Source organism: Staurois parvus, unplaced genomic scaffold (genome assembly GCF_062004578.1).
Source record: "Staurois parvus isolate SC_StPar_1 unplaced genomic scaffold, SC_StPar_1.0 ptg000362l, whole genome shotgun sequence".
NCBI lineage: Eukaryota > Metazoa > Chordata > Amphibia > Anura > Ranidae > Staurois > Staurois parvus.
Window position 1 is genome coordinate 12338427 of NW_028318158.1, and position 25712 is coordinate 12364138.

Sequence of the window (25712 nt, forward strand, 5' to 3'; positions counted from 1 at the left end):
TAAAAAAACCTAACAAAATAAAGCTTCCTAGTTTATGTAATAAAAGGCACGCGGTATACAGCACAGCAATGTGGTGGCTGGAAATCAAACGCTAAAGCAAGCCACTGCGAATGCTTTAAAATACTTATCATAGCAATACATGATCAAATTTCAGGAGGCCATAAACATATCAAATTATATTTATAAAAGGGCCATCAAAGCCAAAGCAAGAGATTATAGATACAATTGAAATTCTATTATGGGAAATTTGCTTGCCAGAGGATACATAAATCTGTTTGGCCAGTCTTTTAAACCAGCTAGGGCTGTAGGTCTTGATCTCTAATGTAGGTAAAGCCCAACTCCAGGCTCAGGTCCTCTTGAAAATAAAACCCTTATTTCCCTGCCACATTAGATTATCCTTTATATATATAAAACATTTAGTGTGTTGTTGTAGCACAGCACAGTATTTAAATACAAAATCCCCATTCGGCTATCACAAAAAAAAAGGCAATCAGGAGACAGCGGTATCAGCTTCTGAATGCCTGTTAGAGACTGCTCTACTGCCCTCTGAAAAGCAATCCACCATGGATCACTTTTTAGAGGGGTAGCAAGGGCTGCCACCCATGTGAACGAGACATTAAAAAATATTTGCATCTGCACACGTGTGTGCTAACACTTACAGGTGCATCTCAATAAATTAGAATATCATCAAAAAGTTAATTTATTTCAGTAATTCAATTCAAAAAGTGAAACTATTATATAGATTCATTACACACGGAACAATATATTTCAAGCATTTCTTTCTTTTAATTTTGATTATGGCTTACAGCTAGTGAAAACCCAAAATTCAGTATCTCAGAAAATTAGAATATTGTGAAAAAATTCAATATGGTAGACTCAGTGGGGTTGATTTACTAAAGGTAAATGCACTTCTGCACTGCAAGTGCAGTTGCTTTAGAGCTGAGGGGAAACTCTGAAATGAGGTGACGCGCTGCTGATATCTTTCATCCAATCATGTGCAAGCAAAAATTCAGTTTTTTTATTTTCCTTGCATGTTCCCCTCAAATCTAGAGCAACTGCACAGACTATTTGCCTTTAGTAAATTGGCCCTTCTGTGTCAAACTCTAATCAGCTAATTTACTCAAAACACCTGTAAACGTTTCCTGAGCCTTTAAATGGTCTCTCAGTCTGGTTCAGTAGGTTACACAATCATGGGGAAGACTGCTGACTTGACAGTTGTCTAAAAGACAGTCAATGACACCCTCGACAAGGATGGTAAGTCGCAAAAGGTCATTGCTAAAGAAGCTGGCTGTTCACAGAGTGCTGTATCCAAGCATATTAATGGAAAGTTGAGTGGAAGGAAAAAGTGTGGTAGAAAAAGGTGCACAAGCAACAGGGATAGCAACAGCCTTGAGAGGATTGTGAAGCAAAGACCATTCAAGAATTTGGGGGAGTTTCACAAGGAGTGGACTATGGCCGGTGTCAGTGTTTAAAGAAACACCACACACAGACGTATCCAGGACATGGGCTACAACTATCGCATTCCTGTGTCAAGCCACTCCTGAACCAAAGACAACGTCAGAAGCATCTTACCTGGGCTAAAAAGAAAATGGACTGGACTGTTGCTCAGTGGTCCAAAGTAAATTTTGCATTTCATTTGGAAATCAAGGTCCCAAGTCTAGAGGAAGATTGGAGAGGCACAAAATCCAAGTTACATGAGGTCCAGTGTGAAGTTTCCACAGTCAGTGATGGTTTGAGGAGCCATGTGTTGGTGGTGTGGTGTTGGTCCACTGTGTTTTATCAAGTCCAAAGTCAATGCAGCCCTCTACCTGGAAATTCTAGAGCACTTCATGCTTCCCTCTGCTGACCAGCTTTATGGAGATACTGATTTCATTTTCCAGCACGACTTGGCACCTGCCCACATTGCCAAAAGTACCAATACCTGGTTTAATGATCATGGTATCACTGTGCTTGATTGGCCAGCAAACTTGCCTGACCTAAACCCCATAGAGAATCGGCTGGATATTGTCAAGAGAAAGATGATAGACTCCAGACTCAACAATACAGATGAGCTGAAGGCAACTATCAAAGCAACCTGGGCTTCCATAACACACAGGCTGACCGCCTCCATGACCCGCTGCATTGATGCAGTAATTCATGCAAAAGGAGTCCCAACCAAGTATTGAGTGCATACTATACTGTACATGGACATACTTTGCAGTAAGCCAACATTTCTGTATTAAAAATCCTTTTTTTTGGTCTTATGTAATGTTCTAATTTTCTGAGATACTGACGTTTGGGTTTTCACTAGCTGTAAGCCATAATCATCAACATTAAAAGAAAAAAATGCTTGAAATATATCACTGTGTGTGTAATGGATCTATATAATATATGAGTTTCAATTTTTAAATTAATTACTGAAATAGATTAACTTTTTGATGATATTCTAATTTATTGAGATACACCTGTATATCACCAGTCTCCTAAATCAAGTGCTCTTTCTTGTTATGCAATAAAGTACAACAAAACATAACCTTAAAAAAAATTACAATTTGTTTCCTGTTACAATCTCAAGCAAAGCAATTTAGCTACAAAGATATGACAAATAAATTCATTCTTTGAAAATCTACAAACATTATGAACACTATGCAAAGCCCTACAGTGATATCTAATGGTCAAACTAGAGCCTGCTCCTATAAGAAAAAAAGTAACCCCAGTGTGCTTTGTGTTAAATTGTTCCTTTAATTCAACTTTTATAACCTATATCTGATACTTCTTAGAAGCCCTTTAAGTGAATCCTAAGGTTGGGAGGCAGCGGTCCTGATCATGTGCCCATTGTGATTGGCTGTCACAACCATCAGGAACCATTCCTACCTGCTCACGTTCATAAACAGTGACCAGAAGCCAATGGGGACAGCATAGCGTGCTGGGAGAGGGCAGTGAATGCCCTCTCAACACACAACAACAGAGTCCCATGGATGAGTGATAGGTGGGTGCAGTGTGGTATGGTGGTTAGTAAGCACACAGAGTCTCCTTTTGCAAAAACTATGTATTATAAATGTAGTGCTACCCGCTCAGGGGCCACTGAGTAAATTTTGGGTTTCCTGTCTCTGCTGACCCCACTCTGGAAACCCAACCCCTGCTAACACCACCTTAAGCCTTCGGTTAGAGGAACGTTCTGGCTGTAACCGCAAAATAGACTCACAAACAGTTTAGAATGAACTGATATCTTGATTGTATTGAAGTCAAATGTAGGCACAATAATACAACAAAAAAGTGTATGCATGAAGTAATAACTGTCACTCTTAGTAACTTTAGGTAAAGGTCACAAAACAGCACAATCTCAATAAATTTTAGATATGCTGCAATACAGAATTTAAATGACGGCCCAGTCCTGAGATGTTTCTTCTCCAGTGAGCTACTAAAAAAACCTAAAAGTAGAAAGGCTCACACACTTTGGGCTCTCAGTGACAGATGGCGGAGTTTGTTTCTGAAGAAAGAAGAGCTCTTCAATTAGATAGGTCAATGTCCCTTTTTAAACTGCAGTATCTGATTATCTGCACGCTTCATGGGGCCCTAGTTGGTGCACATGAGGATGTAAGTCTTCCTTGCAGCAACAGTATAAGTTCCTTAATGTAGAGTGGACACTAGGGAATGGAATTGCTTATCTAAGTGATATTGAATTTTGAATAGTATCCAGGGGCGGACTGACCATTTGGAAACTCGGGCACTGCCCGAGGGCTCGGGGTCAGTAGGGGGCCCCATGAGATGCCCCTGGTACCTTTTTCATAGGCTTTTCTGAGTTTGGGCAAGGACACAGGGGCCCCATGATCCCCTATTGCCCGGGGTCCCATGAGTTGTAAGTCCGCCCCTGATAGTATCCCTTTAGCACACATAGGGCGAGATGTAAGATTAAGCAAAGATTAAAGATTAAAATACACAATGAGCTGCTGTATGGAAGTCCTTCTTTGGATCTCAGTGGTAAACTGTAACAATAAGAGAGTTCCTTGGTCAATGGAGCAGGCTGCAATGGAAGCAAGAATACAACCTGACCTACAGAGGGCAGATCTTGCAGTAGGCTCTTGTGACTGGATATGCTGGAAGTGTGATAACTAGTAGGCAAGACAACCCAGGTCTTAACATGTGTAACTTGAGAAACGGTAGCAGTCAACTGAATGGAAAGTAGCTGAACTTGGTAATGGCTTGTACACTTTAGATAGCTTGAATATGATGGTCTCTCTGTAGATGGGGGCCCCCTGGGTGCTCGTGGTTCCGTCCTCAAAGATTGCTCTGGATAACAACATTCCAGTCTGGCTTCTCCCAGGGCTATATGCAGGACTCGTCAGCAGCGACAACAGTCAGCAATTCACTATCTCTCTCCTTCAGTCTTTACAACTAGGCTTAGACCTCCGGCATTCTGCACAGTCCTCTCGTAACACCTACTCTCTGGCTCTCCTTCGTCCACTTCCTGTCCTGAGTTCCTGAGCTTCTGTATTTATTTTCCCCCACCCAGGGCCAGTGCTAGACTATTTTGCACCCTAGGCAAGACCATGCTGCCAATTATATGTGTTACATCAGGGTAACTGGTTAAGAGAATGTCTCAGCCAGCTTTTTTTCCACTTCAGAATCTGCTTTCCTCATACAAATTCATGGGAATCCAAAAAACCGCTAGAAGCAGGTTGATACAGTTTACAATGCATTTTCCTACTGACATGTCTAAAATCTGACAACACAGACCCCAACAATGCTAAGGCTGCATGACCTGTGACACTCCATACAAGAGTGGAGGATTATAGGAAATATGGTTAAAAGTGTTTCCCTTTTCAAAGCACATTTTGCAGAAATTCTAAGTTTGGCTGAAGAGCCACAAAGGATATGAAAAGTGAAAGTTAGCCTAGGTAGGGTTTGCAATCAGAAATGTTATTTTATCTGCCATGGATGTGGAGGAGCGCGTTCTGTACAACTCAGTGATTACATCGAAGCAGCTTCTAAAAGAGTCCAAATGAAATAATCACTCCACCTCTGAATAAGACACTGATGAAAATCTCTCCTGTAATTGAGAGGAAAGCAGCAGATTATAATCTGCACTTATTGTTATACAGTAAATCAAGACTATCAATAGAATGTTATGTGGAAGGGCTGGAGATGGAACATCGCACTGCAATTGTTCCCATTCATTCTATATTTTACATTCTGACCTCGCTGTATTTCAGTGTATATCCTTTTGGAGATCTTTTAATAGAACTATACAGGTAAAAGTTGTTTCAGCTTTTTGTATTTTTATATGAGTTTCTTAACAGTGTTTCTGATTTTGCAAAAGAAAAGAGAGTTTAAAGCTGGCACTAGAGGTCTAAGAAGGGTTGATGGTATTAGTGGGAGAAATAATGCCCAATCATTGGTATCAGTGGAGGGAATAGTGCCTAATGATTTATATCAGTGGGGGGAATTATGCCCCATTGTTATTGTCATTGGGAGGAGTACTGCCCCATTATTGGTGTCAGTGAGAGGAATGGTTCCCCACTGTTGGCATCAGTGAGAGAAATGGTGCCTCCTTGTTGGTGTCAGTGGGAGGATTAGCACCGTATGTCATTGGGAGGGACAGTGACCCAAGGACTGGATAAAGGCAAGCAAAAAGGTCCGCATTCGGTCCATGGGGTTAGTGTTATTATTTTTTTTTGTTCAACTTTAGTTTTTTAATACTTTTTTATTCTCTTCCTATATATACACAGTTTTTGATTTGCAAATCACAAATTTACAGATTGCAAACTTTTGTCCACTTGTACAGTGTACAATAAGGGGTTCTGTCTTTCACTGTGTATGAGACATAGGTAATCAATTAAGGGTCTAGGTCAGGCATTCTCAACTTTTTTTAGCTTAATGGAACCCCTTTGAAAGCTCTCACGGAACCCGTTAAAAGGAAGAATACCTTGCTTTAAGCCTGGTACACAAAGGCAGTTTTTGGTTTGTTCATCCCAGCCGGCTGAATGGAAAAAACAGAGGAGCTCGATGTACTACTCACTGACAGTAGGACTGCCTCCCCCTTGATGGAACATACTGGTTACACCGGATGCTAATCTGCTGCTGTTTTTCCAGCATGCCCATTCAGCAGAAGCCGGACATTTGGCTGGTTTCTGTCTGAAAGGCTGCTGTAAACACTGGCTGAATGTTGGCCGGTTTCTGTTGTACTGGCCTTTCCCAGCCGATATTCGTCTCAGGAGTCCTAGGCTTTACAGGGGTGGCCAGAATGCCATCTTTACAGACAGCCAAAAAGATCACTGGTGTCATGTTGTTGGCTCTGCCAGGTGCCAGTGGATTAGAAACTATTTAAGTATCATCAGTTGGGAGGTCAATTAGCCACAGCTCAAGGAACCTCTAGTAACCTCTGGAGGAACCCTCGGACTCCATGGAACGCCAGTTGCGTAAAGCTGGTCAGGGCAGAAATCCTGATGGCGCTACAACATGATGCTGTTCAATAAAATCTCACATGATTATAACGGTGTTTAAAGATTAATACAATTTGTTAATATTATATACAGGTGCACAGCAGGTTTCTATGTTGTTTGTATCAGTTGGAATTAATGGGCCCCACCAATCGGCAGCTTACATTCTCAGCACTTAGGAAAGGTGCCTTCACATAGGCAGTATATTTTTAAATTTACTCAGGATTTTGTGATATACTTTTGCTGCTGGAATGGAAATTGAGGAGACATCCAAAACTGTACAGTTGTCACTGAAACTGGAGGTTAGGGGTAACCCTCCACTAGGGAAACCTGCTTTGGTGACACCTGTCTAAGAGGGGGGGATTTTGTGAGTTTTTCTTGCTGTGACTCTAGGACAGGTAGTGAGGGCAAATCACCAAAATTTTACTCTGCAAAAAATCAGATATTAGGGTTTTGATATATTTAAATTTATTTGAGATTTTCTAAATTCTAGTCATTAGTTGTGCCATAGCTACTGCATATACCAATTTCAGACTTTATTTTATACAGTATATGAATCTGTAAATATATGGTTATCCTATTTATTTCACTTTTAGTAGTATATGGAGCACAAATTGTATTTCTAACATTTAATTACAGTACATAGCAAGGGTCATATTTATAAAGTAGTGATGGTGGTGAAATGATCACTGTCATTTAAAACACATGCACTAGGAAGATTGATCTGCAGTGCATGTTTGGTGAATGTCATATTCACTGCTTTATAAATATGCCTCTTAAATGTATGTAATTCCTAACAAAGAAACGTCTATTATTTGTTCCCTTTTGTTCTGATATATATATATATATACCATTGAAAGTGTTTTGTAATATCTGTATAATAGGTTCAAAAAATACCTGTTGATCCTGCTAGAAATCCATTGAGGTTGTTTCTGACCACTCTAACTGTGCTTTCTGAACTGTAGTACCTTTCAGTGCTGTCATCCCTCTGTAAGCTACAGAACACCTACCTTTTATGTTTTGCATACGTGGAGAGGTGGAGGTGTTCTGTAGTACTGTCATAGGGTAACAGTGCTGCTTCTTCATAGATGCAGCATTATGAGAGTTTTCAAGTTAGGACAGAAGGTGTGTTACTGGCAGGATCAACAGGTGAACATAAAAGAATATCTCTAATTTAAATAAAACTAATGCAGTCACCCAATATTAGGTAAGCTGCAATAAATTAACTTTTTTGTTTTATGGTTTAAATACTGTACAGTATATGTTAAATTCTAAGTTATTTTTATATTTTCATTTTAGGAGATAAACAAGGATCCTCGTTTTCTCGTTGATGGGGCAAGTATTTTTGACATCATGCAAGGAGAAATAGGTAAGACAACTGTTAATAATGAACTCCATCTCCCTTCCACACAGAATTTTACAACCTAGCTATTATTGATATTCCTTTTTCCTGTTTTAAATAAACTGCACTTTGGACTTTTATGTAAAGGTTAAAGTTTATTTGGATTATATTTTTTAATATACATTAATTCTATCCATGCAAATAAACTGTTTATGTCTTCTTAGGTGACTGCTGGGTCCTTTCCGTTGTTGGAGCTTTAACTTTACGCCGAAGGTTTCTTGAAAATGTCATTCCCAAAGACCAAGAGTTCACACACAAATATGCTGGAATCTTTCACTTTAGGGTAAGAAGAAAATATTTTAAATAATTTTAATAATAATCTTTAAGAGAAGAAAGGAAAGACAAGGAAAGGATAAGAAAGGGGAGTTGAGAAAAAGGGAAAATAAATTAAAAGGAAAGAAAGAGAAAAAAATAAAGGCTTAAGGAGAGGTAAGATAATGAAAATGGAAGGAAAATGCAAGGAAATGCACTGTTATCTTTACATCCATTGAACTTTTTTTTTTTTGAACTTTCATCTTTTATTCAAGTTTTGTCAGAAAGTAGACAAGAACAACCATAAAATATTGACATGACACTTGGCAAGAATTTACAATGTTCCACAGGTAAAAGATAAGGCAGCATATGCATCAAAGAGAATCTACAAAAGACATTAATGTCCATGGGATAATTCAGAAGACCGCTCATTATTCATCTATTGAACTTTAAACAACCTACTTGTTCATAATCACTTACAGAGGCAACTAATATCCAAACCACAGTTAAACAATAAAATATTTTAAATAAAAAAACATATTAATGAGACAGAGGATAAAAACACTGAGATCTAAGGATATCCAGTAATTCCTGCAATGCTATCCCAGATTTTCAGACTCGGTCATAATTGCTTTCTGTGGTTTTCACGTAGAAAAGCCTTCTGGTGTTCCAAAAGAGTCAGATGTGGTTAATTAAAAAGATAGTGTTGTAACAAATATCTTGAAGGGTTATCTCTGACTGTGTCAGAATGAATGATTAAAGGGTCCACAGAACCTTTTTACCTCCATACTGGTGAAGGGAGTAGCAGCTACCTATAAGTGAGGAAAAGTAACTTGAAAATAACCTCTCTGCAGATTCCAACATCTTATTCCGGAGCATCTTAGATGCTGAGATAAATGGAAAGTCTCCTTGGGGATTAATGGGGGGACAGGAAAGATCCATATGCAATAGTCCCTCCCACCTCACTGAACCACCCCCTGGAATATTAGAGCTGTGGAACAGAATGAGCCCTTCCAGTCTGTGCTTAAGATGTGGGGCAGTTTCCATCTAACCGGTTTTTTGAAGCCCATACAGTGGGTCAGTGAAGGTCTGATGGACCTCTTGTTATGGGGTGGTTGATACACCTATAGGCGTGTACCCAAAGGTTAGGATTATTCACCACACACGTTATTTAAACGTTGTTTATATTGTAGAAATTGAAAAGGGAAAAAGAAAAGACAGTTATAGCAATGGTACTACTTATGTTGCAGACCATTCAGTTCTTCAGGCAGAGAAAGCAATGTTTATAAGCAAGGAGGTTTTCCAGCAGTGTTACTGATCACAGGATGTCAGAGGAGCACTTCTCTTGGATGGGGTTGTGTTACACTATGTTCCCTAAAAGTCATTGCAGATATCTGGCTGCCAGCGGGACACTGCTCTGAAAAGCTGACAGAGGAGACACCCTGTAATAGGAAATCTATTATTTCCATCCACAACTGGTACCTCTCTCTAATGCTACTCATACTCACTCTCTCCAAGCACCTCTGTGTCAAGATGGGCACCCATATCTCACAGGCTTTCTGTATTCAATAAGATATGTTGTTCTTCCCGAGATAGCTGCCTGGAGCCCATAGAAGGGGACCATCTGGTCCCCAATGGCCTCCTGCCAGCCTGGGGAACTGGCACAGTGCCACCTTGAGGTAGGTGGATACACTGCAGCCCAACACTTGCCTAGACGCTTGGCCTGGTCCTAACAGAGGAAAAGAGAAGTTTCAGTGAGTGTGGAATTGCTCATGATCACGATCATGATCCTGTCCATGATGATCAATGATTCTCAATGTCAAAGAGGTATGATATCCATCTCAAGAGGTTTCACATGGGTTACATAATGCTGTAATACAGTGTTTTCCTAAGAGCTTTCTTTGTTCTTTCATCTGGATTAAGTAGGTAAACCTATTTTAAACAATTTGCAAATGACAAGCAAAGCACGCTTCCCTCTTTGCAAACATTTGTATATTCTACATGACTGCCTTGTCTTGCTGAGGTTACTTTGCATGTTGTATGTTTATGATTAGCTTGCATACACTGCAATCCTTTCTCAGTTAAGATGTGAAATGCCATAAAGATCTCTGAATTTGTCTGTAAGAATGTTTCTACTTTTCATGCTATATGGGTGCCACTTATTGCAGGTGCCCACTACCCATCTGTCACTTAGGAAGCCTGGATAAATATGTCATTTATTAAAATGTTAACTTAAAATTGTACCAAAACTCACTGGATGAAACCATACTCAATCAGACCCAATAAAAAATGCATGAAAAAAAAAAGAAAAAAGATTTTTGCCCTGTAATTTTAGCCACTACAGCCATCTCATGCCTCTAAAGCAACCAAACCTTGTCAACCAAACTGCTGTGGCATCCTGGGGTGCCATCGGGGTTTTTCAGAAGTGTCATGTGAAAATGCCTAAACATTGTCAACATGCTGGAGAGTGGATCAAGGCTGTCTTTTTTGTTACAAAAAACACGGGTTTTCACTGTGCAGCATTACAACGTTGGGCAACACACAGGCCAACCACTGGCGTCCTAATGACTGATGACCTCTCCGGTTGATAAGGAACACCTATGGCGCCTGCACTGTATCTTTGTTTTGCCCCTCCTGCCCTTCTCCATCAGCACTGGGGTCACATTAGATGCGTGAGTGAGAAGAGAAACACTGGAAGACTAGTCAGTACCAGTCTGCAAATGGATAAATCACCTCTAATGTTAGGTGTTCTACATGTGTGGATGCTGCTGCATTATGTAAAACGATTCATTTCGTTTTTTACATTTTAGAATAGAGGGTTGAGCAGAAATTTAAAGGATACCTTGACTGAAAAAAAGTTTGGGAAAACCTGTTCTAAAGAGACCCTGTCACCAGACCATTTTCTTCACCAACAATTTTCCTATAACATTATATGTACATTTAACATCCTGAGACAGCTGCTGAGTGCCATCACTTTAGATGTGACGTCAGCAGCACCAGTAGACTCAGAGCTGCTGCTTAAGGGCAGCTTCACACTGCCCCATTGCGTTTTTGATAAAGTGCAGCTAACCTGCGTTTTTTTATTTTGTGCGGGTTAAGCACACTTTCCCATAGACTTAGTCCTGCGGTTTTGGTGCACTTTCAGGAAGCACACCAAAATGTCTTGCAGCTTTGATACACTCTATTGTATTCCACTTCACTCATCATCTAGTTTCTGCATAAAAGGTTATGTAGTGAGAGGAGAGGCAGAGGAGCTGGGCCAGCACAGAGAATATTTAGACACTACCAGAAGAGGAGAGGGTTATAACTTGCAAGGATGGAAAACAATGTGCTAGGGAATTGGATTTTCCAGGAGTATGCACAGTAAGTTTAGAGGAACGTAGCATGTGATATAAAACAAAATCATTTATAGAAAGAAAAAAGCTGCAAGTAAGCATTAAGGCTAGGTTCACACTATTGTGGGTGGTTGAGGGTGTGGGAATCTCAGCTGCTCCCGCACTTGCAGCCAAAACTCACTGCTCTTTACAGACGCATGGGGCTGCCATTTGTTCTTAATGACACCCCCACGCATCTAAAAATGCAGTAAGTTTGCAGATGTGGGAACCGCTGGGAAATCACATGATGCTTTAATTACCACTGCAGATTAAAAGTGGAGCAGAAACATTTTTCCTGCATGAAAAGCAGACATGGCAACCCATTTAAATGAATGGGCTGTCGTGACTGAGCAAATGCGGCTTGCAGAGCTGAAATAGTGTGAAACTAGCCTTAAAATACCCAAATATCTGTACTTTTGTCTGCAATTCTTAAAGTTGGAGACAGGGTCTCTTTATGTGTATGTATAGCCTTTTATGGGGGGGATATTGTAGGGAAGGGTAAACACTGCTGTTGATTTATTTTTGCTGCCTGTCCTGTTCGGGAGATTTCCCTTTACTTTCTGTCCCAGAGACACTTCAAAAAAGAAAAATGAAATCTCTAAAAATGTATTGTAGCTTCTCCTATAAAAAGTTATCACAGGAACAGGAGTGCCCCTTGATCCCTTTATGGTCTGGGAATAATTTAAAACAGCAAAAAAAAAGTTTTGGCTTTAGTCTATTAGATAGAGTATAACTTGTTTTTTTGCCCTTTAACCTTCTGAATATTGTGGCCTATGGTTTTTTTTTTGTATGACTTTATTAAATAACTGTTATATAGTAGCATACTTCCCTTGTGTGCTGAATTGGACTGGCCTTTTCTCTCTTGCAGTTCTGGCAGTATGGAGAATGGGTGGATGTGGTGGTCGATGACCGTCTACCTTTACTTAATGGAAGATACTTGTCTGTTCAGCCTAGGAGCAGCAATGAATTCTGGCCGTCACTTCTGGAGAAAGCCTATGCCAAGTATAACTAATTTTACTGATATAATAACAACATTTAAAAAGTCAAAATGTGTCTAATAACTGTGACCAAAGTATCCCCAGGACCTATAAAAGCAGTCCACAGTGATCCTCTTTAACACTAGGCTGTCAACCTGTGAACTGAGTAGCCTTAAGCTGTCAATGGATGGATCCATTGTAGGGTCATTCCCACTCAACAGAAGTCTATCTAACAATCAATGCTGTCCATAGATGGATCCATTGTAGGGTCATTCCCACTCAACAGAAGTCTATCTAACAATCAATGCTGTCCATAGATGGATTCATTGTAGGGTCATTCCCACTCAACAGAAGTCTATCTAACAATCAATGCTGTCCATAGATGGATCCATTGTAGGGTCATTCCCACTCAACAGAAGTCTATCTAACAATCAATGCTGTCCATAGATGGATCCATTGTAGGGTCATTCCCACTCAAAAGAAGTCTATCTAACAATCAATGCTGTCCATAGATGGATCCATTGTAGGGTCATTCCCACTCAAAAGAAGTCTATCTAACAATCAATGCTGTCCATAGATGGATCCATTGTAGGGTCATTCCCACTCAACAGAAGTCTATCTAACAATCAACATTTGCCGAACAGGTGTTGTTCTAACAGCAGAGGAGTCCACATGTCAGAATACAATGGCACAGTGGGAAGGATTCCTCAACCACCAGGCTGTGGATGGGTGACTCAGCTGGCTGATTGAAAAAAAAATAGTTATCTCTGGGCAGCCTTAGATGGACATTTAGTTTTAAATGGATTTATTATATTCAGTTTAAGTTTCAACTCCAGCAACATTTTTTAGGCTCTGTTCACGCCAATGCGTTTTCCAGTTTTCTAACTTTTTGCAGAAACGCACTACAGTCCATTTAACATGGTTTCCTATGGAACATGTTCACATCTATGCTTTTTTGAGCTGCTGCGTTTTTGGAAAGGGTCAGAGATTTTTTTAAAAGCAAAAATCAGCTTTTTTGCTATAATAGAGTTCAATGGATGGTAAAATGCATGTTGGTGCGGTTTATGACACATTTTTGCTGCATTTTGCATTTTTAATTTTTATTAAGCAAAAACAAATTCCACTAAAAAAAAAAAGAAGCTGAGCAAAACACAAAATGCACTAAAAACGCCTGTAGAAAAACACAAAACGAACTGCGAAAAGCACTGCAAAATGGACAAAAAGCAAACAGTATAGGTGTGAACAGAGCCTTAAGCAGTTACAGCAGCAGTTTTTATTTAGAAAAAATTTAAAGAGGATGTAAGCCTCAGATATGAAATATGATCACATCGTATTCCTTTATAGTGTACTTGTTTCAATGAAGAGCTTAAAGTGACACTAAAGCTTCATTTTTTTTTTAATAACAAACACGTCTTTACTTACCTGCTCTGTGATGTGGTTTTGCAGTGCTCATGGCTCCTCCCCCTCAAACAGTGCCTCCAGGGAAAGCCGCTTACCCTGGGGGCATTGCTGTTTGCTCGTCCCCGAGCCGCTGCTCTATGCATCCATAAAACACACATCTCCTCAATGGGCTCCTGCTGCTGTCTCAGCCAATGAGGCAGTGACTGTTGAGAACATCCCTGGATCGGAGGAGGCTCAGGTAAGGATTGAGGGTGCTGGGGGGGCCACTGCACACAGACAGTTTTTTACCTTCATGCATAGAATACATATAGGTAAAAAACCTTGAGTCTTACAACCACTTTAAGTGTCATTTCTGTCTATTGCTTTGTTTCTCTGCTATCAGCATGAATCTCTTCTGACAACTTCAGCTCCTCACCCCCTTTTTTCTGAACCCTCAGACAAGCTTTTGAATTCAGCACTTTGAATGGATAGTGAGAAGAGAGGACTGCAGGAAGTATATGACTGCACTAGGAATATGTAAGGGTTTGCATCCACTTTAAACCACATAAATAAAAGCTTACCGTTGTAAGTACCTATATCAGTGGTTTTGGTTTATCCTTTGGTGTATCCTCTGTAACTGGCACTTTTGCGGGACTGCTTTGCCTTTTAAAGGAAGTGGAAAAACAATGGCTCAACTGGCAACATCAACAGTTAAAGAAAAATTCCAGGTATGGAAATTTTTAAATAGCTTGGACCAACGTAAATATGCATGTACGATACCTGTGGGATTCCCCTGGAAGCTTGATATGCATAATAATATTGGTCTAAACTAGACCAGTATAACTATGAAAAACTATCCATACCATGAATTCATCTTTAATAAATCTATATTTGTGTTGCTACAGACAGATAGCATCTTATATGTAATTTACTTCCCAAGCACACACATGGGGCCAGTAAATTAGGAGCAGGATTGAGCCATTTATGTCCATACTAAACCATCTCCACTTTCATCAGTCCGCTGAGTGCTCTAAAGGGGGAATGTAATTGGTTGCTGTTAGAACTGAGCAAAATGCGCCAGAATGCTTCTAAACATTTGTAGCACCCATTCCCCACAAGACTTTTGATAGGTGAAACAAGATGTTTACATCTATTATTTCCTGTTTTGTAATGGCAGTGGCCTCCCTAAGGTAAAGTAAACACATAGACCACATAAAGGAAGCATGTACGGCAAATCTGGTTTGCAAGAACTGTGCGTCTGTAGCAGGGGCCGACTGACAACTCAAGGGGCCCCAGGGCAATAGGGGATCATGGATTTTAGTAAATATAAACTGCTAAATACCTTTTCTCATCAGCAGTATATAGCAGTCTTGTGACTTCTATCAGTGTCTAGCTGAGCACTGGTTATAGCTTGTAGGAGGAGTTTTCATTCTCCTCTGACTGCCTTATGAGGTTGCATAACTCCTGACCCTCTTTCTGGATAGCGCTGATTGGTCCTGTGTTGATCACATGCACTCTCCCAAAGGAAAAAAAACTCTCTAGCACATACACACACTAAACTAAGAATGTGCAGAGTGTTCTCAGAAGATGAGTCGAAGACCATGGAAGAAGGGGAGGATCAGAGAAGACAGGATCAAACAGCCTTTTTACACAATGCTGAGGATAAACCCCTTAGGTTCCACAGTGAGTCAAGCATGCTTTATCGCATGTACAGACTGATTTTACTGTTGTGGGTTTAGTAACACTTTAAGGTAGCCATACACCTGTAAAATCTCATTTGAATGTTCATCTAAAAATTCAGCAAAATTGTTCATCAGAGTATTCGATGGTACCATCATGGACTTGACGTATTTCGTATGATATAGTGTTTGATTGCCAGTGTGTCTAATTCTCAATTTTGGGATACATTGAGGTAATACATCTGGGAGCTACATTCACAGTCAGGGGCAGACTGACAACTCATGGGGCCCCCGGGCAATAGGGGATTATGGAGCCCATGTGTCCTTGCCCAAACTCAAAAAAGCCTATGAAAAAGGTACCAGGGGCATCTCATGGGGCCCCCTACTGACCCCGGGCCCTCGGACAGTGCCCGAGTTTCCAAGTGGTCAGTCCGCTCCTGGTCTGTAGCTGCTGTGGTGTATTGCATGTCACTGTGCTTTTCAGTATTTAATTGCATTTGGTGACATTTCTGTTCTTGTTTATAGACCTGTAATATTTCTCTGTGTACCCCAACAGGTTACGTGGCTCCTATCAGAATCTGCACTGGGGGTTTATCTCGGAGGCAATGGTGGATTTCACTGGAGGGGTGCAGCTTGATTTTGACTTATCCAAACCCCCTCCAGACCTTCGTGATATTGTCCTAGCAGCTGCAAGATCTGGATCACTCATGGGATGTACAACTCCAGGAAATGTAAGTAGAACACTTCTCATCTCAGATGAGGGCAACCATGAACATCCCAAACCAGCGCCCAATGCCCACCATCTGGGCAAGGATTGGGCCACTTAGTTCCACCTTGGTGGCAGTAATGAGCTCTTCCAGAAACACTGACATTGCTCACTTTGTCAAGTCACTGAGACAACCCAAATTGGTATTGTCTGTCAGTTTTTTTAAAAAGCTTTGTACACTAAGTAAGGATATATAACAACAACGATCAGGGGCGGACCGACCATTTGGAAACTCAGGCACTGCCCGAGGGCCCAGGGTCAGTAGGGGGCCCCATGAGATGCCCCTGGTACCTTTTTCATAGGCTTTATTGAGTTTGGGCAAGGACACAGGGGCCCCATGATCCTCTATTGCCCAGGGGCCCGATGAGTTGTTAGTCCGCCCCTGACAACGATTCACCACTAGTGAATGTTTGGTGAAAGTTACACACACAGCTTTATAATTATACTCTTTAGTCATTATAAATACAGAAGTACAACATAAGCACATTACAATTACAAGCTTTACTTCCACCTTAAAGTGTTACTAACCCCGGACCCTGTATTCAGTATATCTGGCCTCCTGCAGTACACAGAACATGTAAATGCAATTATTTTAGTAAATATAAACTGCTAAATACCTTTTTTCATCAGCAGTTAGAGGAGTCTAGTGACTTCTATCAGTGTTCAGCAGAGCTCTGGTTAAAGCTTGTAGAAGTCTCATATGCACTTTATTTAACCACTTGCCCTCCAGAGGATTTACCCTCCCCCCCTTTCTGACCAGGCCATTTTGTACAAAACGGTGCTGTCACTTTAACTGACAATTGCGCGGTCATGCAATGCTGCACCCAAATGAAATTTACATAATTTTTTTCCCACAAATAGAGCTTTCTTTCGGGGGTATTTGATCACCTGTGCGTTTTTTATTTTTTGCGTTATAAAAAAAGTGACAATTTTGAAAAAAAACTATATTTTTTACTTTTTGCTATAAAACATGTCCAGTAAAAAAATTTAAAAAATCTAATTTCATCATAAATTAGGCCAAAATGTATTCTGCTACATGTCTTTGCTAAAAAAAAAATCCCAATATGTGTAAATTAATTGGTTTACGTGAAAGTTCTAGCTTCTACAAATGGCGGTGTATATACTGGAATTTTTTTTTTTTAAATACTAGTAATGGCGGAGATCAGCAACTTATAGCGGGACTGCGGTGGGCATTCTGACACTGGGTGGCAACTAACTGCCACTGACATCCCCAGTGACACTAATACAGTGATCAGTGCTAATGACATTGGGTAGGAAGGGGTTAACTTTTGGGCAATTAAAGGGTTAGGTGTGCTGTGTGTGCTTTACTGTGTGTACTGTGTGTTGTTTTACGACAGAGACATGCTGCTTTGTATTTCTCTGCTGTGCAGAGAAATACAAAGCAGCATGTCCTTGCTGGCAGGAGAGAGACTTGTATTGTTTACACACGGGTCTCTCCCATGTCAGTTTTATATGGCAATCGCCGGTTCTTGGCGGGGAATTTCCAGCCGGGACCTTGTGATTGACATCCCTAGCCGCCAATGGCGGCACAGGTAGGGCAGCCAGCACATGTGCCCCCTACCCGGAAATGCAAATCACGTGTATGTATATATATATATATATATATATATATATATATATATATATATATACGTGATTTTGCGCAGCCATGCTACCCTGTAGCAGTACCTCTACTATAGGATCAGCAGTGGCAATGCTGAAAGCCACATCCCCTACAACATCTTTCTATCCCATTGTAGTACAAGCAGACACAGGGGTTAATTTACTAGAGGCAAATAGACTGTGCACTTTGCAAAGTGCAGTTACACTCTGCAAGAGCAATTCTTCCAGAGCTTAATAAATGAACAGAAGCTCTGCTTACTTCCATCATCCAATTATGTGCAAGCAAGAGTGTTTTTTTTTTTTTCAATTTTCCAGGCACGTAATTGGGTATTCCTTGCAAAGTGAATATCTCATTTACAAAGCTCTGGAGCTATTGCACTTGCAAAGTGCAACTGCACCTTGTATGGTGCACAGTCTATTTGCCTTTAGTAAATCAACCCCACAGTCTACATGAGAGTGACAACTCTTCTCTGAATTCAGGAGCAGTGCAGAACCATTGCCACACCATAACAGGAAGCTGCATTAGGTGGATTAGGATAAACAAATATTTGTGGGACTTTGTAGGGGGACTAAGAGATAACTGTAATGGAGATGAGTTTATAATGAAATGCTGCAGAACATAGTAACTAAGGCAGGCCATACACTATACAAATTTCTTACAATTTCCTTTAGATTTACCTTCAACTATGTAGTGCAAGGGCCTGCCTCATTGGATACAACTGAAAGTGTTGTTTAGGTTTGACCTCATATTATATGGTTGTTGGTAAATCTAAAGCAAGATTCTCAAGAAAGTTGTACAATGTATGGCCAGCCTTAACTAGTTGCCGACCGCAGATAGCCGAATGACGGCTGCACTGCGGCCGGCCAGTTCTGAGTGGACGTCATATGACGTCCTCCCAGAACGCGCTCTCCTGCGCGCCCCAGGGGGCGCGCACCCGGCGATCTCCGTGATCGCTGTGTCCTACGGACACAGCTGATCACGTGATGTGGTAAAAGGCCAATCACAGCGGCCTTTTACCACGTGATCAGCGGTGTCCAATGACACGTTCATCAGAGGGAAATGCAAGTGCCGGTTCTCGGCTGCACTTTCCTCACGCTGTCAGATCGTGAGGAAAGTACTGCCGAGAACCGGCAGTTGTCAGAGCGGGGATTGGCACCGATCATCAGGGCACTGATGATCAGTGCCCTGATGATCGGTGCCCAGCAGTGCCACCCGCAAGTTCCGCCCACCTGTGCCCAGCAGTGCGCCCACTAGCTCCGCCCACCTGTGCCCAGCAGATCACCCACCTGTGCCCAGCAGTGCACCCACCACCTGTGCCCAGCAGATCACCCACCTGTGCCCAGCAGTGCACCCACCTGTGCCCAGAAGTGCCACCCACCTGTGCCCAGCAGTGCACCCACCACCTGTGCCCAGCAGATCACCCACCTGTGCCCAGCAGTGCACCCACCTGTGCCACTCTGCAGTGCCACCTACCTGTGCCCAGCAGTGCCACCTACCTGTGCCCAGCAGTGCCACCCACCTGTGCCCACCCACTTGTGCCCACCAGTGCCACCCAGCTGTGCCCACCCACCAGTGCTGCCCACCAGTGCCACCCACCAGTGCAGCCCAGCAGTGCTGCCAGTCAGTGCCACCAGTCAGTGCCCAGGGGTTGTGCCAGTCAGTGCCGCCAGTCAGTGCCCAGCAGTGATGCCAGTCAGTGCCGTCTATCAGTACCCATCATCAGTGTCACCTATCAGTGCTGCATATTAGTGCCGCCTATCCGTGACACCTCATTAGTGCTGTCTATCAGTGCCGCCTATCCGTGCCACCTCATTAGTACTGCCTATCAGTGCCCTTTAGTGCTGCCTATCAGTGCCCATCAGTGCCGCCTATCAGTGCCCATCAGTGCTGCCTCATCAACACACATCAGTGAAGGAGAGAAAATACCTGTTTGAAAAATTTTATAATAGAAACAAAGAAACTTTTTTTTTTTCAAATTTTTTGCACTTTTTTTATTTATAGCGCAAAAAGTAAAGCGCCCAGTGGCGATTAAATACCACCTAAAGAAAGCTCTATTTGTGAGAAAAAAATGATCAAAATTTCATATGGGTACAATGTTGCATGACCGCGCAATTGTCAATCAAAGTGCGGCAGCGCTGAAAGCTGAAAATTGGCCTGGTAAATAAGGGGGTATAAGTGCCTGGTAGGCAAGTGGTTAAGGAATTATCACAATACATATCACTCTTTCAGCCAGTGGTCTTTTAAATAATTAAATTTCCAAATTGTGTTTTGTTTTAGCTTCATACTGGAAATATAGAATTGCAGAATGGACTCGTACAAGGCCACGCCTACACAGTTACGGATGGATTACAGGTAATTCAGCCTTTATAACATTTGGTTGATTCCTGGTTTCAATATTCTGTGCAGGGGCGGACTGACCATTTGGAAACTCGGGCACTGCCCGAGGGCCCCGGTTTGGTAGGGGGCCCCATGAGATGCCCCTGGTACCTTTTTCATAGGCTTTTTTGAGTTTGGGCAAGGACACAGGGGCCCCATGATCCCCTATTGCCCAGGGCCCCATGAGTTGTCAGTCCGCCCCTGATTCTGTGTGTCCTTCTAATAACTGGGCAGTGAATGCTTTAGAAAACCAGCAATGAGACACCTGTCACTAAATCTGGAGATACTTCATACATCGCTTCTTAATTACCAAATGCTTGTTATATCGGCCTCTTTGAGTCCTCTAACCATATGTGATATTTAAGGCCTGATGAAAGGGAGTACTATGGGTCCCTGAAATGCGATGGATGTTTTTTTCTGATCATATGCTAATCAATAAAGCTACTTGGACTCCTTCACCATTTGGTCTGGGTCTCATGTTATATTTATTTATGTCTTTAATCATATTCTGGGTATCCGCCAAAGGGCAGCTTTGTTTTAAGTGAGCAGCCTTATCATATATGTTTTCTCTGTTTTGTTGAGCAAATAAGTTTTGAAGCCATAGAACCTATTGCATACTTTTTGAGCTTTTGATTAAAGGAGAAATGTACCCATAGGAATGTGATATAAAAAAAATAGTTTTTTAGCAAGAAACATACATTCCACATTAAAAAGTTTGCTACCAAATTTAGTGTGTACTGTGAATTGCCACCAGCATTGTTCCAGTTTCTTCTTGCTGGAGGCTGCCATTTTGCTGAAGCCCAGTGTCCTGAGCAGCAATAAATCTTTAGGCTGTCAACAGATCTGCTGCTACAAATTCGGCACATTGCCTACAGTGCCTAAAAATAGAGAGCAACTGAGCATGTGCAGAGCAGGGTGGGACAGAGTACTACTTGTTTTAAACATTATAGGCACTTATTTTTAATGTGTTTCATATCTATACCTGTCTAATGGGCCAACCTGAAGTAATCTAGCAGGACTTAATTGTCTGTTTAACCACCTCCCGCCCGCCATATAGTAATATGACGGGCGTAAGGCGGTTATCTCGTTCTTGGAGGACGTCATATGACGTCCTCCCATTCTCACTGCACATGCGCAGCTCAGGGAGCGCGCAGCGTGACGATCGGCGGTGCGCTGTGTCCCTCGGACACAGCGGGTCACCGATCCCAGAAAGAGCCGAAGATGTCGGCTCGGTCATGTGATCAGCTGTGTCCAATCACAGCTGATCACATGTAAACACGGAAATGCCGAGAGGAGAGCTGGTAATCAGCGGAGGGAACATCTACACAGATCATCAGGGCACTGATGATCAGTGTGCCCTGATGATCAGTGTAGCCCCAGCAGTGCCACCTGTCAGCGTCCATCAGTGCCTTATGTCAGTGCCTCGTGCCAGTGCCCATCAGTGCCACATATCAGTGCACATCAATGCCACATATCAGTGCCCATCTGAGCTGCCTTTCAGTGCCACCTATCAGTGCCAACTATCAGTGCTGCCAATCAGTACCACCTATCAGTGCCAGTCAGTGCCGCCTATCAATGCCAGTCAGTGCTGCCTATCAGTGCCAGTCAGTGCCGCCTATAAATGCCAGTCAGTTCTGCCTATCAGTGCCAGTCAGTGCCGCCTATCAGTGCTGCCTATTAGTGCCATGTATCAGTGCTGCCTTTCAGTGCCCATCAGTGATGCCTGTCAATGCCCATCAGTGCCACCTACCAGTGCCCATCAGTGCAGCCTCATTAGCGCACATCAGTGAAGGAGAAAAATCACTTATTTACAAAATTTTATAACAAAAACTAAGAAAAAACATTTTTTTTTTCAAAATTTTCTGTGGTTTTTGGTTTGTTTAAGAAAAAATAAAAAACCCAGAGGTGATTAAATACCACCAAAAGAAATCTCTATCTGTCACAAAAAAATGATAAAAATTTCATATGGGTACAGTGTTGCATGTCCGCGCAGTTGCATGTCCGCGTCATTCAAAGTGTGACAGCGCTTAAAGCTGGAAATTGGCCTGGGCAGGAAGGGGGTATAAGTGCCCTGTAGGCAAGTGGTTAAAGTTCCACTTTAATGTTGACTCTAAAGTTTACCCTATTGGGGGGGGGTCAAACTCTTCCATATGAAAGTAAAAATGTGTTTCTGTCCTTATTGGAAAGATTGTCCATTGATTGCTGTTCTGATAGGTTAAGAACACTGTCAGTAATACAAAACCTGAAAGATAAATGTTGTGGTGGAGTTCCGGATCCCTTGACTGGGTTGAAAGTCTTGGGGCTGTATGGAGATTTTTGGGGGTTTCTTTTTGAGTAGGCAGCTCCCATACATAGGGATTGTGTTTAGGCTATGTGTAGAGGTATTCTAAAAATTTTGGGGAAAAAATTATAGTCCACAAGCAGTTTTCAGAAAGAACAACCTGACCATTAGGGAAGTTGTCTCTTAATAACCCCCCAGCTCCTTGAGTGCAACCCATCTGGGATAATACTTACTTGAGCAATATTTCCTTTTCTCCTGCCTACACTCCACCGAAACCGCCCTACTCAAACTCACCAACGACCTGCTAACCGCCAGAGCCAATGGCCACTACTCAGTGCTACTACTCCTCGACCTCTCTGCGGCTTTCGACACGGTCTACCACCCCCTCCTCCTCAAAAGACTATACTCTTTTGGCCTCAGAGACTCCGCTCTCTCCTGGCTCTCTTCCTATCTATCACAACGCTCCTTCAGTGTTACCTATAATGCTGCCACCTCCCCCTCACTCCCCCTCTCTGCTGGGGTCCCCCAAGGTTCTGTCCTCGGGCCCCTTCTCTTCTCCATCTACACCTCCTCCCTTGGTCAACTGATACACTCCCACGGCTTCAACTACTATGTCTATGCCGACGACACGCAAATCTATCTCTCTATCATTAGCCTTCTGAACGACATATCAGACTGGATGTCACTCCACTTCCTCATATTAAACCTTGCCAAAACCGAGCTCCTAGTTTTCCCCCCAGCCTGTGCCCCCCCCCCTGACCTCTCCATCAGGACCAACAATGCCACCGTCAGCCCCACCCCGCATGCCAGAGTACTAGGTGTCATTCTAGACTCCAATCTGTCTTTCCAGCCCCAGATCCAATCGCTGACAAATTCATGCAGACTCCACCTCCGCAACATCTCCAAAATACGCACGTTCCTAACCCCAGAAACTACAAAGCAACTCATTCACTCCCTTATCATATCACGACTTGACTACTGTAACTCCCTCCTCGCCGGCCTACCCCAACACAGGCTTCAGTGTATCCTGAATTCTGCGGCCAGACTCATCCACCTTACCAACCGCTCCGTATCCGCCACCCCCCTCTGCAAATCCCTCCACTGGCTTCCGATTGCCCAACGCATAAAATTCAAAATACTTACATTGACGTACAAAGCTGTTCATAACACTGCCCCAAACTACATCACCAATTTAATATCCATCTACCACCCAAAACGCACTCTCCGCTCCTCATAAGATCTCCTACTCTTCAGTTCCCTGGTCTCCTCCTCTCATGCCCGTCTCCAGGACTTCTCCAGGGCTTCCCCCATCCTCTGGAATTCACTACTCCAATCCATCAGACTGTCACCTACCCTCCTCACCTTTAGGCGCACCCTGAGAACCCACCTCTTCAGAGAAGCCTACCCCGCCCTCACCTAACTGCTGATCTCCTCCGCTCTCCCCACCACTCCATCCCCCACAGCTATTTCCTTCTGTACCACTCTCCGCTCCCTCCTAGACTGTAAGCTCCAAGGAGCAGGGCCCTCAAACCCCTCGTGTTTTTTTTATTGTATTGTTACTGTACTTTCTCATGTATTGTCTCCCATTGTAATGTACAGTGCTGAGCAAACTGTTGGTGCTATATAAATACTGTGTAATAATAATAATGAGTAGCTGCCTCCAGGGGCTCCTTGGAGTAGAGCTGACCAATAGAATAAACTGAGCCATGGCCCGCATGCACACTTTGAAGGCAACGTGTAGGAGGAAAGATCACTAGACTTGGGGGGAGGGTAAGTATTATACCAGGCGGGCAGCACTCAGGAATTTGGGGAGGGATTCATTAAAGGACTAAAAGGTAAAGTTTTCCTTTAAACAGTTTCAAAGATTATAAGAGCCTTCCTTAATCAGGGCTTGAAAAAATTGAACTGGGAGGATTTGGGTGAAGAATCCAGACCCCTCAGATCATGCCATTGGAATCAGGTTGGACATGGACAGTCTACTCAAGTCACTTGTTCAGCATTCTTAATACTGGCCTCCAAGTGGAAGAGTTTCCTAGAAAACCTCTTGAAATATTCTTATTAGCAGTGATGATATGATAGAAATAGCTTCTGTTTTAAGATGCCATGCTGTTTGTAGGATCATAGAGTTAGGGCAGGTTTGGTTATGCACCTTACAGAAGTGCTTTAGGGCTTTTACAACACAAATAGAATGCTTTGTGTGACTTTTTCTTCACTACAAAAGCAATTTCTCCCACGTTTTAATAATGGCAACCTAAACAAAATAGTTTGCTAGCTTCAGTGCCAAAGTCACCCATTGTGCTCAGAGCGATGTCAGAGCCCAATGTGGGTTTGGCAAAATGACAAATGTGTTTGCGCAGAGACAATAATAAATTAAACAAAGCTGAAATGTTTTCAAGGTAAATACCTTTCCTATGTGCAAATTGTTAGCCAAATCTTGGAAAGTTGACAGCAATTTTAAAAGTAAACACAAAGGAAAGAAAAGGGAAAAACAATATTTCAAGGTCATTTAGGTCCATTGTAATCTTTCTTTTACTTGTCTGTGTATCTTTAACAGAAAGGTGATTATTTCAATTCCCATTAATTATTTCCATTTCCCCTCAAAAGGATTTTTGGTGGATACTGGAAATTTAAATAACTGTAGTGTACGGGCCAGTTCACACCATGAATTGCACAGGAACGCAGAGAGCGATTCAAAAGTGATCTGTGTGTAGTACAATTTCAGCCTATTCATTTGAATGGGCTGAATCGCGTCAGCTCACACCAAAAATAGTGCATGCACTACTTTATAAATCACACAGCAAGAGTATTGCATGGTACTACTTTACCATGAGATTCATTGTAGGAAAACGCATGGCATTTGTGCCCTGTGTTTGGGGCAGGGGTGGACTGACAACTCATGGGGCCCCCGGGCAATAGGGGATCATGGGGCCCCTGTGTCCTTGCCCAAACTCAAAAAAGCCTATGAAAAAGGTACCAGGGGCATCTCATGGGGCCCCCTACTGACCCCGGGCCCTCGGGCAGTGCCCGAGTTTCCAAATGGTCAGTCCGCCCCTGGTTTGGGGTGTCATTAAATTAACACTGATACCTGCTGAAGATCACAAGGGCTATGTGTTTTGAATGCAGTGCAGGAACCACACATAGAACATGCATTTCTGGTGTGTGAACTGGCCCTAGTTAGGAGT

General features: G+C 42.3%; 1 protein-coding gene across 1 annotated transcript in view; it reads left to right on the plus strand.

Moving 5' to 3' along the window:
• Positions 1 to 25712, plus strand: part of LOC149456446 (calpain-13-like) — a 151844-nt gene that overhangs the window by 56169 nt on the left and 69963 nt on the right. Inside the window, exons 3-7 of the mRNA XM_089685120.1 lie at positions 7719 to 7788; positions 7986 to 8104; positions 12316 to 12449; positions 16040 to 16214; positions 20151 to 20225. Coding sequence (XP_089541246.1) covers positions 7719 to 7788; positions 7986 to 8104; positions 12316 to 12449; positions 16040 to 16214; positions 20151 to 20225 — 573 coding nt within the window. The remainder of the gene's footprint in view (positions 1 to 7718; positions 7789 to 7985; positions 8105 to 12315; positions 12450 to 16039; positions 16215 to 20150; positions 20226 to 25712) is intronic.